The following is an 18,394-nucleotide window of genomic DNA, read 5'->3' on the forward strand; positions in this document are numbered from 1 at the left end:
AATAGTATGTTTGAAATTTTACCGTGTTATGTTTAGATTATAATTATATTTGAAGTAATAATCAAAACAACATGTGTATCTGTCACTTATCTGTTTCCAATGTGATCGAATTACCCATTTGTATGCGGTTAATTGTGTTTAAGGAAAGTGCAAAGTTGTTTTATAAACAATGATGATTCACATTTTAGATCACAATCAAGAAGAAAATGTGTATTTAGATCACATTGTATGATGATTCACATTCATATATAATGGATATTCAACTTTATCTTACATCATCTTAAACCATCCGTACATAAAATTAGGTACACAGAATTGTAGATCTTATAATATAACTCTCTTACGTTATCATACAAAAAAAAACTGAATTCTATATGTACATTTAATTATTTTGGAAGACTAAATAAAGTTAATGTTGCATTTGCATAGGTCAGGAGTTTTGTGCCAAATTGGGTGGAAATTTTAAGAACCATTGATTTTGTCTGTGCTGTATTATGTGCTTTACACATATATAATGTCATATAATATTTGTGTGGCCAATGCGAAAACTAGCATTGACCTGGATGACAATTGGCATGTTTCTTGGTGTTTTAGTCTAATTCAAAGCACCAATAAGAGTATATATAATTTCCAAATTAAAATATAAAAATGTATATATCAAAAAAGTGATCAGCCAGTATATCATAATAATCCAAAAAATTTTATTTCATAGTTTTTTTGTTTTTGGTTTTTGTTCTTTGTTTAGTGTAGAAGTTTTAACTCAAAACCAGATGAAAATGACGTGATTGACCTTTGTGTTGTCAAACAAGTGATCAACCAATTATATAAATTTAAAGTAGAAAACTCAAATTTGCACATTTTGATCCAAAATAAATAAATATTAACCACAACCAAATACATTTTCCATTTTGCGGTGAGTTTATCGAACTAGTTTAAACATTAGGCAAATTTAGTAGAATGTTCAGTTTAATAAACGTTGGATTTATTCGGCCAAATCAACAAAAGTATTGAAATTTCTCAAAAGTTTTGGTTTTGGATTTAGAGGAGACCGATCGGTTTGGATTATTCTCTTTAATTTTTCGCAAGCAAAAATGCAATCCGAACTGTCTAGATTTACGAGAATGAACTGAAATCTTAAATGACTAGATAAGACATTAATATGATGTTAAAATATACCTAGACTTTGAATGGTTGCTTTACACACTCCATACTAGATAGTGCGTAATAACATTTTAGTATGGAGTAGAATGGACTGTAGTATGAAGTAAACATTAATATGCACAACACCATACAATAGTATGCATAACACCATACTATTATGAATGGTATAAATCAGATCATAGTATGGAGTGGTGTGTACAAATAATTAAAATTATTTTAATAATATTTTTATCATAATTAATAATTATTATTACAAGATGTATTTAGAAGTACAAATCAAAATTTATTATGTCGACTATTCCATAATAATATTATTTCGATTACTGAAATAAATGGTTTATTCAAAAAAAAAAAATCTAATATTGAAAAGAATAGAGTTCTCTCTTGTCGCTCTAGTTTTTTTTTTTTTGGGAATGCGATTTTTTATTTTGTGGATTTTTAATTTATGAATGATCATATGTATACACATTTTTCAAAAGTACAAAGAAACACAAATTTAACCAATGAGAACAAAAGAACTTGGATCCAACTAGTTAAGAATCATGTTTTTATTCAACTTTCACTTTTGGTATAGAGTTGGTATGGAATTTTTAAGGTGTAAACAGAAAAAATCATACCAATAGTACAATTCCCATAGTACACAGTTTTTTTTTCAATTGCAGAGCAGTATGGAGTTTTATAGTATGGGTACATACTGGTCTGAAATTGTGAATGATGAATTTACTGCGAATTGGTCTGACTTTAATCCGGTTCGGAACAGACTAGACAACCATTCACAGGCTAGATTCAATGATAAGCAAAGAAAGAGATTTGCTAAAAGTTACTTAAAACATAGCACATCATGCTTCCAACATACATGCGTTAAGTTTTAAAGAAAAAATGATAGATAGTTTTACAAAGTAAACACAATAGGCTGCAGTGATTATCCATCTTAAAAACCTGTTTTTGGTTCGAAAATGGGTACAAGTGGGATACACATTGTATGGTCAAAGTGATTTATTTCCAATTCATATTAATTTGTCTGTTGTGACAAGTGGGATACACACTTTGCTTTCAGTTATATTAACATTTTTCATTGGTAAAGTATTATGTGTTACATCCTTTTATATTTTAAACATGTAAAAAGTTGGGATTTTGTGTGTGTGTGTGGGGATCTTTAACTTTAAAATAAGATCACATGCCAAAAAGCTGTTGAAAATAAGAACAAAAGAAAAAGGTTCAACAAAATATACTCTTTTCCCCTCTCCTAATTCATATTGGATCTGGTATGGTCTTATTGGTTTCTTTTGAGAAATAGAGATTTTATGAAGATAAATAATAAATTCTTGAACAAGTATAACAACCCTTGAATCCTCTGAAACATAAACTTGTTGTTAAACATCATGTCTTGCAAAAATATACAAAGTTTTGGATTTGAGGCTTCTCTTGCTCTTACTAACCTCTAGAGATGTATATTACGAATTGAGTAGATAGTTGGTTCACTTCATAGTTGTATATTCCTAGACGTTACCTTTTATTAAAAATTTAGAACATCTCTTTCTAGCGTTTGTGGCATAATTTCCCAAGTCAGCATCACATGCTTTTGCTATAAAACCAACTTCTTTTAGGGAAAATGTGATCTAAATATGACAGGGACGAACAGTAAAAATGTATTCTAACTTTTGATGACACGCAATACGACCCAACCTTTCTATTTCGCCACTAAGTCATTGTCTCCCTTCGGTAAAAGCAACTCTTTGATCTTTTTTCCACACGTTATTTTCTTCTGTACAAAGTTTTGTGTGTACAATTATCTTTCGTTTGCAGTTTGCACTCTACTAAATTGATCATCTTGGAATGTTTATTGTCTAAAACACAAATACTTATGTTTTATTTTTACGTTTAGAGTCGATTTCTTTGTCATTATATCCTTATGGAAATCGGTTTGAGATCATGAATTATAGTTTTAATATCTGCATGTATACTTCTCTATAACAACTGAACCAATTGTTATATAGATATACTATATAACAAATGAACCAATTTTGACATATGTTTTCAGTGTTTAAAAGTATATATTATGAGCATTATATAATGGTGTAATTTTTTTTAATGGTGGTTTCTAGTGGTTGATAAAATTTATTATGGCGTTAAGAAACCATAATTTGAGTCAACTCTTCTACGATTGCATTGAGACCTACAAAGATTAGTTTGGAATCATTTCGGGAGGTTATCAAAATATCAAAGTCAACAATTTGGTATGGATTGCACGAAACATATATAGTCTTCATATATATTGATAGATATTGACGCCTATTCAGTCCACTAGGAACTGTTGTTGTTGTATCCACTAAGAAGTTAGGCCATCATCTCCTTTTTCGCATTTGTCCATATTACGTCTACTTAATTTTATTTTTGTAAAATGTATTCTTCCGTCAAAATGACTAGTATATTAAAATAAAAATTATATAGTATATGAATTAGACTGATCTATCAAAATCTATTTTTCTATATATACATCCGTGAATAAAAAAAGGTAAAGCATATGAAAACGAATTGGTGATAGCCTGATAGGAGTCTTATAATAGTGTTCAAGAAAAAAATGAAGACTGACGCAGTAACGTACGAGAGAGTGTGGGAGACGAAAGCCAGTTTTATGGACCCCTCTTGCTTTGGAATCCCCAACCTCTTTACCACTTCTCTGTCACAGACTCACACATCACAACATATCATGCATGCATTTAGCTATAGTTCCCCATTTTATTCTTGTCACATATATACTTGTCAACAAATTAAATCAACAGGCTTAAAACTATTTCGAATTGTGAAACTTACAAATGAGAAGTTTTAATCCCAATAGAGGTCGTAATTTTGGCTAATCATTTTTTTTCTTCTAATTTAAGCCTTGGAGAACCTTGCCTAAAAAATTATCTTACATGTAGTAATTGTGTATGACATATTTGCTCTTTAGGAAGCTTACCGATCTACGGTGAGTTCCTCAAACCAGCAAAAATTAGATTAAGTTGATCCATAATTAGTTCATTCAAAAGATTAAGATTAAATTAATTAAATAAACAATTTGATAACTTATTTGGTCTCACGGTTTTTTCCTCTGACATGTACATTTTTGGCATGTCAGTGAATATTTTTCTGAACGCGATCAACAATTTTGTTTATAGTTTTCAAGTGCTTTTATAATTTTTTAAAAGTAAAAAGTATATATACATCCAAATGAAACTATTGAGTTTGTGATGGGACAAAGAAAGAATGAGACGAATACCAAACCACGTTTCAAGGAAACAAATACACTTTTTCTCGTAACATTAACCTTTGAGTACCATCAAAGGGCCAAACCAGTAAGAACTCACACTTTGAGATCTCATTTCTTTTTTGGATACGTCTTTGCCTTTGTCTTTGTCTTTGTCTTTGTCTTTGTCTTTGTCTCAACATTACCTGGTTTTGGACCTACTATCATTTAATTTCATTGGTTTCTCTTTGTTCTGTTTTAAGCAGTTTTATTTCTATGTTATGCTTTACAAAAGGCGACAAGTACTATTGGGATCCACTAGAAAAATTATTAAGATACGAATCTTATAGAGTTATTTAAGAAAAGAGCACCGACAACAAACTAAACTTCGGAATTAGGCACTATAGGCACTGATGTTCAGATTTAGGAACTCCTCACACGTTAAAAGACATTTTTGTCCTTTAGTTAATGACGTCATGCTTTAGCTCCTATCAATTTAGATCGCCATTGCGAAGGATTTACTGTTTAGGAAGATAAATTCCAGAGAACATAATCCTCTGTCACCCTTTGAAATCCGAGTGAACCTCTCTAAACCTTTTTGTCTCGATCATCGGACGGAATTTATGATGGTTCTCCGGTGGTGAAGGCGCGGAGGATCTGATATCAAAACTCTAGGGGATGTCCGGTGATGTCGAAGGAGATCTCGTCTTAGAGACTTGCATGTTTTGATTTTCCCTACATTGGTTCAGATCCTTTCCACTTCCAATGCATGTTTTGATCGTTCTAAATCGATGCAAGCTCTAGATGATTCAGATCCTTTCCACTTCCCCACTATTAGCAAGGTTCGTCTTTTCCAAAAGTTTTTTGCCGTTGATTTCTTATTGATATTGCGTTCTCACCTCCTTTTTTATATTCTCAAGAAACTTGAAATTTTCTGGGTTTTGCTAGAATTGCTAGCTAAATGGGTAATTATGTTGTTCTTATTGATTTGTGATTTGTTCTTAGCCTTACCACGTTTTGCTTGGATTTGAGATGTTTGCTTAAAATCTTCTTTATGCTTTGTGTTTTCTAATAAAATTCGTTTGTTTTCTTTTCAATATATGGTTCGGTTTTGAAGATTGAGGTTGTAGAAGATGAGGATGATGAGTCTGATACATAGCCCACGAAAGTTTTGGTACATATCAAAATTCGGAGAGATAATGTTTGTTCCTTCGGACTCTAGGCTCTAGCTAGTGTTAGTTTTTATGTAGCGATCTTAGAGCTATTATATTTAATTCGGCTTGAACATTGTACTTCCTTGTTTCATTATAAGAATCTCGAGTAGAGTACTAAGCTAACATATCCTTTTGTTTTGTCTATGAAGAATTATGCGACTGTGCCAAGCTCGATCCATAACCATTTGAGGAATTGGACTCTTTATCTCAAGGTAAGTATATCAGTGCGAGTTTAATTGGTTTTCCTTTGGGTTCTCATTCATCGGTCTTGTATTTAGGGTATAGTTTTGACTACCACTGCAAGATGAAACTGGTTTCCTTTGGGTTTAGTCATCTATCTTGGTTTTAGGGTATAGTTTTGAACACCACCGAAGTTTTAAGTTGGTTCCCTTGGGTTTAGTAATCTATCTTGGCTTTAGGGTATAGTTTTAACACCACCGCGGTATCCAATTCGTTTCCCTTGGGTTCGTTGATCCCTCTTGCCTTTAGGTTATAGTTTGAACAAGAAGAACTGAGATATCTCCAACATCTGCTGCATGTAATAGTTGTCAACTTAGTTATAACAAGAATTATAAAGATGTTCTAGTTTCCAAAGTTCTTTACTCCTACTATATCGTTGATCTGAATCTATGTAGGTGAAACAAATGTTGAACTCTCTTCATCATCCTCTAAAGGTACGACCATTAGGGGGGAAGTTTACTTCTTTCCTCTGTTTTGTTCTCTTATCATTTGTTTCCACTAGTTTCTGAAGATACATTAAAAAAACATACATGAGAAGGTGTACGTGGACAGATCAAGAAGAATGGAGAGCTTCTACGTTAACTATGACCAATCATCTGGATCTGGACTCTAATTCAAAAATGAGTAGTTGTTCTGATAAAATCGACATCTTGAAAGTTTCATAAAATCAGTGTATATATTGAGTTATTGATTTGTAATTGACTTATAGTGGATCAAAAATTCATGTTAACAAGAAGAAAATACACTTTAAGGTTCTAATAATATTATTTGGTAAAATTCTCTGAACAAGTAATACTTTTACTAATTTTTTTTTTAACATCACACTATATTACTAATTAAATACATAACTGTGAATAAAACAAACATGTAGTTTCGTATGGACAAAAAAATTGTTACAAACATCTTCTGTATATACAACAAAAACTGAACAGTACCCACGATTAATACAGGTGATGTCATCTAAAACTCCCGCCTAACTGAAGAGGGTTAATATGGTCATGAACAGTATACAATTGGCTTCTTTAATGCCTTCCGATGTGCAATGCCTAAATCCGAAGATTGATTTCTTGGAGTGCCTATTTTGATAATAAACTCAATCTTATATCTATATCAATAACAAGGAGAGAAGACAAATATAACTCTGTGAAAAAAAAATTACAGCAATTGATGATAAATATTTCTGAAGATACTTGTCTTATACTAACTCGGATGTTACATTCGTATCGTAGTAAAAATAACTTGCCAGAGACTTAATTGTAAAAGAACTCATTGGCTTACGTGAACAAGTTGCCAGGCACCATCATGGTGATATATTGGTAAAAATCGTAACTACAATGCTCATCTTTTTGAGAGTAGCTGATCTGATCAAATAAGCAAATACGGTTTTTCAAGTTGTTAGTCTTTTCAAAGCAAAGCTATATGTTTACAACAATCATAAACGCATCCTAACTCCATCAGGGATTCAGGGGAGTTATAACTACAGTGCTCAAGAGGATTCAGTCCCTTGACTAAACTGAAATGCTTCTCTTTCCTAATGAACAAGTATGTCTTTTGACAACCCAAACGCTTAACTATCTACCTGCTGTGATGGTTTCACAGTACCATGGCCAATACCATTTCTTTTTCTTGTTATTGTTAAAATGTCTGATACCATTTCTGGTATTCCTAGAGCCTAAACCAATATCAAATAACCGAGGATGGTCATGATCAGGTTCTTGAGGATAAATCTTATTTATCATGAGGTTTTAGAACATCAGGCTGCAAAGTACAGAGTTTTGTAATACGAAACAGATCATATCACTGGCTTCCCATCAGGCACTATGATCAGTAAAAAGACAAGTTCAGGTTTTGTGATTATTCTAAAAGCTGAAAATTTACTATTACCCCCCATATAATACAAAATGCTCAGTTTTATGCTCAATTCCAAAATATTTGACATAATATTAGAAATGGATCATTTAATCAAAAAGCCTGTTCATATCATTCAGATTTTGCATCAGCAAATCGTCTTTTCTTCCTGAACATGGGAATGTGAGAGAACCACCAAAGTTGCTTAACCATAAGGGGAAACATAACTAAGGCAAAAAAAATTAGCCTAAGTGTTTTTTTTTTCTTCGGCAAAAGCCAAAAAACCAAAATGCCACAAATGAGAGAAGAAAGCCGCCTACTAAGCGTTTTCTACTAACTATTCTAACCAAAAGGAAGGGAACAAAATAACTGTTCAGTTTTCAATAATACCAACAGCTTCTTTGATGTTGCATCCACTTTTTCAAGAATCCTTACCATCTACTTGTGTTGTTGCCTCTGGCAAGCCACTCTCTGAAGCTGCATTACGTTCTTGGGGTTCTTTTGCTGTTTCTTCTCTTCCATCAAACACATTCGTCAAGAACCCACTCTTTGATGAAGCAATCTGGTCAGGTTTTGCTTCAGTAGCAATGGATGAAGCACTCATCTTCTTGTGGCCAAGCTCTAGCTGAAGCTCTTCTGGCACATCATCAACAGTAGAAGCCGGTTTTTCCTCCACTCCACGAGGTTCAGCATCTGCAGGAGATTTCTCATCCTCTGTTCCCGATCGATTAGTTTCATTCTGAAAGAGTTCAAGGTTCAGTGTAGAGCTGGAAGCCATGGCCTGCTTTCGCAAAGTTTCAGGTGCTGAAAAGAAATCAACCAAAGTAGTAGAGCCTTTAGCTATTGAATCTTTAGGTGAAGTAGTAGTGACTGTAACTGCTTCCTTACTTGCTGGACAAGCTTCAGATCTCAGGACAGTATGATTCTCTTTGGGTGCACCATCACTAGCAAACTGTGGCATCAGAGAGAGGGTTTGGCCTTCAGGTTCGGTGAGTTTCTCCTCTGCAGAAGAGCCATCAACATCTTTCATCAGTGTATCAATAGGATAATTCCTCTTACCGATAGCCACAGAACCAGCACCCCCATCACTCATTGGAAAATTATAAGGCAGCGATGTGATGCAAGTAGCAGATTGGTTTTTAGCAGCAGTCAAGGCATCGGTTTGAGGCTCAGAGCCGAGGTCATCAGTTTGATTCCCAGCATTTTTCTTCCCCTGAAGTGGAGCTTGCTGGTTTAGCGAGGGAAGCGGGAAATCTTCTCTTGCATACATCTTAGCTTGGGGAAACAAATCAGTAGCTGGGGTAACTGGAATGACTTTCTCTGGTAAGAAAACGATGCCTTTCAATTGCTTTTCCGTGTCAGCAACCTTAACATTGAGAAAATAGCCTGCCTCGAAAGAACCTTCAACGACACCAGAAACAACTTGACCTATCAGATTGTCATCCATAGTAGTACTAACAGGTTGGTTCACTGGTTGCTGAGTCTGGCAATCGTCTCTGCGAGGACGACCTCTTTTTCGCTTATTTGTAAGAGATGAGCTCGAGCCTTGGTTCAGTTGGTCCATCTTCTCTGAAATATCCATGATCTTTCTTTAAAATCTTCTCTGGCAAAAAAATAAATTCTCTCTTAGTTTCAACAGTGTGCTCATATTTACAACTATTTTACAATAAAATTACACAAAGCCAAAAACTTCAACCATTATCGTATCTGGAAAAAACACATACTGATGAATCTTCAGAACAATCAAACAAGAAGCAACGACAATTCACATAACAACAAGTGATGAAAACAAGATCACATTAGCATAACAAAATGAAGATGCAAAAAAAAAAAAAGGACAAAAACAGCCTCTAGTTCAACTATTAGCTTGACAATTCACTAACTTTATTATGCTCAAAGACAGATGAGAATGCAACGCCTGTGGAATGAGTTGTTAATGCTAAAAAGCAACAATGTTGTTAACCAACAACCCTTTTCACCTAAAGGAACCACCAAGTTGCCATTTTAGCTCAATCATATATAACAACAGTAAATGCCCAAATAGTGTAACCTTTAAAAGACACGCAACCTTCCTCACATGACATACCACAAAAACTCACATAAGTTCAATAAAAGCAAGACAACGACTGAAATTACTGTTTTTAACCGCTTCAACAGTTAAAAAGACCCAATTTTTTTCTTTATTTTCTAGGGAGTGTCAAATAGATTATACGCCACGGAAAAAAAAAAATGGAACAAGAAGCTCCTCAACGATTACAACGAAAGGGGTGATAATTAAACCTAGATTTCCCAACAATAACCTAAAAATTCCTCAATCAACCAAGAAAAATGGAAACTTTCCCGAGAAAACGGAAGCTTTACCGGGGAATGAAGAAACCCTCACCGCTTAGGTTTCGCGACGAAGGAATCGGAGGCGAATTCACTTTTCTCTAACGTTAATGAGAACAAAAATACACGAGACGAGAGTATACGTATCCGTGTCTTAGATTCTCTCTCCGTTCGTCTCTTTCTCGTCGTCGCTTCGCCTTCTTCTTCTTCCTCTGTTCCTCTCTTCTTCCTCGTCTCTCTTTCTCGGCGTTGGGGAATGTGGAAAAAAAAAAAAAGAAAAAAAATTAATTATAATTTTTTGAATTTTTTGGAGTTATATGGGCCACAAATGGTTTCCTTATTAAGCCCAGTAAACTCTATCCATTACATTAATTAGATTTGTTATCTGAAAAGCCAACTAACTAATAAGTCACCCCAATTACGCTATAAACATCTGCTCAAACTTATAAAAATTTCAGTTAGTGAATCACTGCACTGAATCATAATTTTAAAACTAGATGTAGTTGGATGTCAAAAAATAAAATAAAATTAGATGTAGCCATTATAAAAAAAGATAATCAACTAATGGATATAATATTTAAAGAAGACAACCATTGACAGAAAAAAAAAAAAATTTACAACACCACTCAGGCACTCACTATACAAGCAAACAATTATATTATTTTGTCTAAATATATCTACGTAGTTCTCACATTTTGTTTTTCAATTTTCATTAAAATATGAGAAATATTGGGTGTCACATCCTTGTCTATGTTCCGTTAAAGAATTGGTGTAAGATGATGCTCGGTGATTACAAGAAAAGTCCGGGAAAAAAAATGAACGAAATTATGTAATTTTGTCATGGGAGAATATATGCCAAAAACTAATTAATATATCTTATCCACATCTCTCCTTTCAAACGATTCCCTTGGTCTACATTTTTTTTTTTTTGGCACATTACTAGTATATTATAAATATATATATATATATATATATATATATATTGAACATTGATAAAGCAATATATACTGAAATCATGAATCATGTAATAATTTGTATAAAACAAAAAAAAATATATATATGCTTAATCGAATAACATGAGTCATATGACTAGTTAACGAATTGATTCTCGTCCGACAAAAGGCATGAGTTAAGATAATGGTTTCGTTGGCTTATTATATGAATCTAATCAAATATTTATTTTGGCCAAAATTAGTTAGCAAATCGTGACTTGACCAGTAAGCAACATAAACCTTGCATCATATTCGTTGGTCGTTTCATATTTACATAATAAACTATTTTTTTGGTCAACAATTTTTTTTTCCCAAGTACAATGACGTGATTAATCATGATCTAGCTAGTTCTAGTGTTTTCTTGTCGGGATTAATCGGTATATAATTATAACTACAGATACATTTTGGTTCCTTCTCAAATTGATTCTTTTGTTGTTGTTGTTGTTGTTCTGTCGAAAGATATGTTAATGATCTAAGTCCATCCAGGACTCAACGTCGATCAGAATTTATCACATGTGTTCCTGACGAGTGACGACTATAGCATTTGTTTATTGGCTACAAAATAGCTTTAAGATCCGAATTAAGAACATCTTATGACTGTTTTATATATTTACTGTATATATAGTATTGTACTATGAAAAGTCATTTACCTAATGATATGGACGACGTGTGGCTAGTGTTATAGATGTTACTTTTTGTCTGATTTAATTTTACACGGAATAAAAAAAATATGTTGTTTTGGGACAATATTCATTGGTGATCATGGGACTTGATTAGCTGTGATGTTCCTTCTCGTTATGTACCATTTCATGACCATTAACATCTGCTTTGAATCTGGTTCTGGTTCTGGTTCAATTCTCTGTTATGTATCATCAAAAGGTTTTTGTTTCTTCAATCATTATGTTTTCTTCCATTTCAAAAATAAAACATATGGAAAATATATAGACTAATTTACTTTATAGCTTTTCATCCTACAGCTTACACACGTATTATATATTTTAAGTTTTTTTTTTTTTTAAAATGCAAATGTATAAATGAAAACATCATAATATAGCAAAATTAAATGATTAATTATGAATCAGAATTCCACTCTAACGTCGTGGGATATGAAGTAACAGTATTTTCGTAGAATTTATTATTGTACAGTGGTGTTTGGGAACACATGCATGTTGGCATAAGGTTGATAGATAGCAGTATAGCACAAGTACAATATATACGTTACGTGCAAACAAAAATATTTCGGACATCGGGTAGTTCAACTTCGATTGAGATAAGAATGCAGCTTAAACATTCCAGTAACGACAAGTTCGAAGTTAAACTGGCAGTAGTTACGTCAAGTCTTGTGCTCGAGCATCGGCTGCGACAAAAATAAATGAAATTATGGTCTTTGTCTTTGATATGAGGAAATAGGGTTTTCCCGAAATTTCTCGAAAGAAAAGAAAGAAGAGGGAGTACGCCTCGTGATCATCACTAATATGGTCGACCAATAAAATCTTTATCTTTTGCCATCTTATGACCAGTCAAAAGTATGATCTAAAGATTTTGGTATATGTCGACCCAAGTCTATTGTACGCTCAACTCTTTTGATATATCGAACTAATTATAATTGTTCTTTCACATTCATCAACAACGAGTTATCTCTCTAGATCACAATTTCATCGTTTATGAAATTGTTTTTGTTTTTTTTTGTCTTTGAACTTTAGACACCTGCTAGATTTATAAATATATGATCTAAATTTTATTGTGAAGTGTCTCTTACCAAACTAAATAATAAATCCATGAAAACTTCCAGCATGTCATATATGATTTCATGCTAACCATCGGGATTTAAGGTTCAGAAAAACCGTAAAAAGAAAAAGAAAAAAAAACACACACACCCACTAGATAGATGATTCGATTGATATAATCATATTTCTTGAATCGTTAAAGATAATTAATGAAATCAACAAACCAAAACACACGTAAAGAAAATTCACATATATACATCTTGATCCATATGAACAAACCAAGCGTTGAAATTGACGACTGATACCGAAAACATAGATAGATACATGCATGAATCTAGTATATATCGCTCTCTCGCGATAGATATTATGACAAATGAAAAATGACCATATAATACTGTATATGTTCGTGTTTTTGGTCCCCCAAGAAGAAGAAGATGAAATAAGAAAGGAGATGATAAAGAGATGAAGGTAGGAGATAGGAACAGTGTCACGAGGAATGCTTTGGATCTTCTCGGAACATATCTTGTCTATATGTCTCCTTGTTTTGTCTCACCAGCACGTGAGAACTAGAGTTTCTTCCCAATTATATCTTCTCTCATTTTGTCAAAATAAACTTTTGTGTCACTATTCAAGCGGCTTAATTAATCCGAATGAAGCTTCGGTTTTTGTTGCCTAATATTTCTCTATTTGCATTTTGTCGGTTATAATTCGGTATGGGGATAAGAGATCCTAGGTGATGTTTAATTAGAACATCTTGAGTTTGAATTTGTCTCCATTATGGTGTGTGGTTTAAATAAACGAGAAAGATATTTTTGTTTGCCCCTTTGTTCACATATAGCTCTAGAATGTTACTACCAATATGTGCATTATTGATATATTTAACCAATAAATTGGTGGGTTTCAATTAAAACCAAAGTGGTTGATGGTATGCATTTGACTTCATGTTTTAAAAACGAAATTTGCCTCTGAAATACCATTAGTAGATTTTTTTTTTCTTGTAATGATAACACGTAAAAGTACAGGTGATATTTTTATTCATTTATTATGTTTTAAAATTATAACTCACGTAAAGAAAATTGTAATTATTTATTAAGTAAAAAATATATTTACTTAGTAGTTTTTAACGTTGTAAACAAATAATTAACCTTTTTCTTATTTTACCCCTAAAATTAATTATATTGGATTAACTTTAGGAAGAAACGGTTGTAATTACTATAAATTTCATGACTTCATATCTATCGAATGTCTCAAATTCAAGATGATGACTTTGATTGTACGGATGAACAAATGGTAGCAATTACTATGAATTTTGATAAACTTTCGTCTTTTGAAAGTCCCGAATTCATAGTTCTGGTTTTTCTAAACTATTTGTCCTGCTTTACAAGGCATTGAAACTTAACTAAATGCTTTTGATTGTACATATATTTTGGTTGAAATATTTGGATCTAGATGCAATGTAACCAATGAAATTTCTCAGTGCATGTACTCCAAAATCTTCTTGAACCTATAAATCTACAGAAGAAAAATGATGCCTAGGGAAATCTTTTTGCCTGGCTTTTTGGGTGAAAATGTCCTTTGCTACAATAATTTCAAGCTTTAAATTATCTTTTAAAAGTAAATAATTTTTGTTTGGAATCCATCTTGTCTCTAATGTTATAGGGTCTGTTAATATTTATATATAGATGGCAAATCTTCTGCTACAAAGTTGCTGCAAAGATATGGGTAAATTTGTTTTTCTAAAAGTGAATTACTTTAAATCGGTCCTTAGTCTATATATTCGACCTTAATACTACTACGCTTTCTTATATTCCGATTTTGTACAAAAAAAAAAAATATTCTGATTAAAAGAATACCATAGGCTTGTCCCCTTCCACATTATAGACTACATTTATGCAGCCTTAAATTGTAATGCGATACAGCGATAGATATATGTTGCATCATGACATGCAAATCCAATGCGATTCAATACACTGAGTTTCTCGGAGTTTAAGTTAGTGTATGGGGCTAATTGTATTTAATTCTTATACACGTTTTGGTTTGCCAACACGTTATGACCACTTATTAATAAAGTGTGTTTTTGTTGACAAATGTGTGTGTAATCTTTAATTTATATAGTCAACATGGATTAATAGACAATAGATATATAGTAGTTGCCAACCAAAAAAGAAGAATAGATATGATGATAAATGTGTTGACAGCAAAAACGATACATGTCTCGTTACGTTTCTATTTTAAATTAATGGAAAGTAACTATTAACACATTAAAACGGATAAACCAAGGTTAAAGGCGATCTAAAATTTAAAATATAGATTTAAAATATTCAAAACTATTAGTAAAATGTAGAGAATTGAACAACGACTAGAAATGTACAAGTTCTTACAATTTAAATTTAGTAATCTAATTAAACAAGTAGAGAATGTTGTTGGTGGTTAATATCATTCTTAAAAGTTGCATAAATCTCTTACGCCATGGGTAATTAAAATTTAGGCGAATGTTGTATTGTATCAAAATACCTTAACTTAAGCGTATCATTTTAGTATCATTTTTTATAACTTAACTCTTGGTCATTTGGGAACTACTTTGGTTTGATTCTACAAAAGTTCGGATAATTCGATGAGTTAGACTTCATTCTACTTGAACCATTGACACACCAGATAAAATAAATAAAACACTTGCATATAAGATCGTACGTGAGACACCTGATTTTGGCTAAGCCATTTATCTGATTCCTAACCAAAAATGGTTATATAAGAAAATTAGAAAATATAAGAAAATTCAAGTATCATACAAAAATGGTTATACATACATACACACACACGCAAAAATAATAATAATCTGTATTCTGTAATGCTCATAGATCAACGAGAGTACGATTAAATCGCGCACTACAGGAGACGTCACGTAACCGTGATGTACTCCTGAATTTTGCAGTACGTTTGGGTAGATTAAGTTTAAACCCATAGATTTAGCCGTCACGATTCTTTCATTTTTTTTTTGTTGGTGAATACGATTCTTTCATTTTTGGACTTAACAAAATGGTAAATGATGACTCACACAGGATTAAAATTGTATGTCGTCGTATATTTCCAAATATTCTCAATTTAAATTATTGATCATATATATGTACCTAATAAGTATCATATAGTGTATTTATACATGTGATAGAATGTAGATTGTCCGGTGTTTAACTAATCCTACAGAAAATGCTAAAGCTTTATATAAATGACAAACACAATCATACAAAACGAAAGAATATGTAGATCACGATATCCACCTACTTATAAATATCTTGTACCAAAATGCTATAATGGTCAATCAGAATTATAGTTCGCTAAACTAGTGGTTTGGGAAAACCAAATTTGACCCAACAACAACCTCTATAGTACAAAAAAGTTAGTTGTTTTTATTTAGTTTTGAATGTGTTATATGTTTGAATGTAATTCATTTTTAAATATCAATCATAATCTAGTAGTTTGTGTTAGTGTTGTTGCGTCACAATCTAAATTAGACACTCATGATACATGTCGTGGAACCAAAATAATCAGTAAAAGTGAAATGGAAAAAACACTAATGTTTTAGTTTTTGTTCCCAAGGAAAGTATTTTGTCTATGTAAACAAATAATACATATGGATTTAGTTTCACTACAACCTTTTAGAACCACTATATGAAACTGTCTTCACTTGGTTATGAATTATATTGATATAGTTTTGGATAGTTTTTTTTATATCTATTTTATATTTGGGAAGACCATACTTCTTTTGAACTCCATTTAATTATTTGAGTTACAATAATGATAAGAAAAGAGTTCAATCATGCATGATGACATCTCCGTATGATCTCTAAGACAAGAAAAGACAAAAATTGCACAAAAAGTAAGAATATTCAAACACAATTGGACCCAAGAAAAAGTAAACATGGGTAGGCAGTCACTTATAGTTTTACATGATATATAAAAAGAAACTATTTAACTTACATGGCTCTCAAATATATAGAGAAAAAAATAGCCAAGAAAATCTGAAAATATTTTCTTGATTCTGCTTGCAGCCCCATATATATTTCTATAAATGTGCCCACTCATGTAAAAAAACAAAAACATTCTTGATCCACATCAGATGACACATTCACATGGATCATTCACATCAATCTCTTTAATTCAAAAGAGAGAAACAACAAAAAGACACATCACAAGTTGCTCTCTCTCTTTCTCCCACTCCATGTGTAACGTGTTAATGCAATTTGCTTATTCTCTTAAGCTTAATATTCTCCATCTCTACTACTTCTACCTGCTCCTCCTCCATGAACTCTTCTCATTTCTCTGTTTAAAATTAACACAAAAATAGATTAACAACTAATCCAAAAAAATTATAAGATTATACACAAAAAATGTTAAATAAGACTATAATAACGTACCGAATGATTTCTTGCAATGAAGAACGGCTTCGTAAATAGAGCTCTCGGAGTCACAAGACCTTCTCCAGTAATAGTCATCGGCTACACTTATTCTCGGTGACGATGTGGTCTCATCAGAATAAACTCTGCTCCTAGACGAGGTCGTTACACGGATCCTCGAATCCATACCGATACCTCCGGTTATTCCAGCGGATCTACATCTCTTTAACCTTCTACACAATGGCGTCAAGAAATCAAGATACTTCAACAAAACCCATTTCGAAACCCTCCTCAGCTTTCTACAAGACGTAGTAGGAGATGACTTGCTCTTAACTCCCAGTGTCTCAATCTTCCCCGTGGTTGTTGTATCCAACGGCTCAGATTCTTCCTCGGTAACCACTGACGTGGCTTTTAATCGATAAGGCACGACGTAGCCGTCGCGGAAAAGCTCGTCGGCGTGAACCAAAGAGTGATCTTCGTCGGAGAAAGAGACGAAGTTATCGAACTTGAAACTACTTTCATGGGATGTTTTGATGAAGAATCTTCTTGAAGGAGGCAATCTTGGATCCATCTCGATGAAAGAAGATGAAGAAGAAGAATCTTCGTAGGTTTGATGATGATCATCAATGGAAGGTTCTAAAGAAGGATAATTAACTAACCAGCTGTAAGAGAAGCTGTCTATCGGAACTAGTGGCATTGAAGCTTCTTGTTTATCTTCTTCCATGGCTGCTTCTTTTGTTTTTTTTTTTCTAGCTAATAGCTTTTTTTTTTGGTGTTATTGGGATATGTTTGTTGAGTGTGTTCAGAGAAATTTGTTTGAGACAAAACAATGTTTGGATTGGGAACATATGTTTCAGTGTAATATATATAGAGAGGGACATGCATACACACATAATTTTATTCTAATTTTTTTTATAACGGTAGTATATCTTATATAATAAGAGAAGGTTTTTCTCAACTTCTGTTTAGAACATGACATCTGGCTTATTATATAACTGACACATGTCCTTTCTTATTCTTAAAGGCTATTGTTTTTACATTTTCAAATTGGGCCTAACAAAATAAAACCAGTTACAAGTCCAACAAATATAATTGACAGCCTTTACACCCATCAGGAGGATATGAACCAAACGATGTCAAATTCACCTATACTCACTTTCTCACAATCATCGTTCCCAGCAGCTACCACCTCCGATATACCTTCACAAAAATCTCCTAATCCTTGGGTTTCTTTGGTTTAATTTTCCTATTCTACCACCAAATTCTA

General features: G+C 32.7%; 2 protein-coding genes and 1 long non-coding RNA gene across 15 annotated transcripts; 1 reads left to right on the top strand and 2 right to left on the bottom strand.

Moving 5' to 3' along the window:
* Window positions 1-4,843: 4,843 nt before the first annotated feature.
* On the top strand, window positions 4,844-6,618 carry LOC147949019 (uncharacterized). Of its 6 annotated transcripts, none has more exons than XR_015581640.1 (5): window positions 4,906-5,229; window positions 5,505-5,561; window positions 5,751-5,813; window positions 6,237-6,275; window positions 6,344-6,618. It is a non-coding gene; the product is annotated as an uncharacterized LOC147949019 (long non-coding RNA). The 6 variants fall into 6 exon arrangements; XR_015581639.1 differs by having other exon boundaries at window positions 4,908-5,229; window positions 6,380-6,618; XR_015581642.1 differs by having other exon boundaries at window positions 4,908-5,229; window positions 6,394-6,618.
* Window positions 6,619-7,798: 1,180 nt separating this feature from the next.
* LOC104728010 (uncharacterized) lies at window positions 7,799-10,777 on the bottom strand. 8 transcript variants are annotated; one of them, XM_010447077.3, is made up of 3 exons: window positions 10,051-10,777; window positions 8,578-9,292; window positions 7,799-8,493 (listed from the first exon to the last, which is right to left on the bottom strand). In XM_010447077.3, exons 2-3 carry the CDS (start codon window positions 9,269-9,271, stop codon window positions 8,111-8,113), a joined length of 1,077 nt encoding a protein of 358 aa, XP_010445379.2. In that variant the 5' UTR covers window positions 9,272-9,292; window positions 10,051-10,777; the 3' UTR covers window positions 7,799-8,110. The 8 variants fall into 8 exon arrangements, with proteins under 8 accessions (XP_010445379.2, XP_087343250.1, XP_087343253.1 ...); XM_087487124.1 differs by having other exon boundaries at window positions 10,073-10,660; XM_087487127.1 differs by having other exon boundaries at window positions 8,578-9,287; window positions 10,073-10,615.
* Window positions 10,778-16,599: 5,822 nt separating this feature from the next.
* On the bottom strand, window positions 16,600-18,031 carry LOC104728038 (putative membrane-associated kinase regulator 6). Its single transcript, XM_010447085.3, has 2 exons — window positions 17,149-18,031; window positions 16,600-17,053 (listed from the first exon to the last, which is right to left on the bottom strand). The coding sequence occupies exons 1-2, from the start codon at window positions 17,849-17,851 to the stop codon at window positions 17,046-17,048; spliced, it is 711 nt and encodes a 236-aa protein (XP_010445387.1). The 5' UTR covers window positions 17,852-18,031; the 3' UTR covers window positions 16,600-17,045.
* Window positions 18,032-18,394: the final 363 nt, after the last annotated feature.

The sequence above is a fragment of the Camelina sativa genome, chromosome 2 (assembly GCF_030686135.1).
Source record: "Camelina sativa cultivar CO46 ecotype springtype chromosome 2, ASM3068613v1".
NCBI lineage: Eukaryota > Viridiplantae > Streptophyta > Magnoliopsida > Brassicales > Brassicaceae > Camelina > Camelina sativa.

Bases quoted from the DNA above. Each gene is read 5' to 3' on its own strand.
- LOC104728038 (XM_010447085.3), bottom strand. From the start codon at position 17,851: ATGGAAGAAGATAAACAAGAAGCTTCAATGCCACTAGTTCCGATAGAC.
- LOC104728010 (XM_010447067.3), bottom strand. From the start codon at position 9,271: ATGGATATTTCAGAGAAGATGGACCAACTGAACCAAGGCTCGAGCTCA.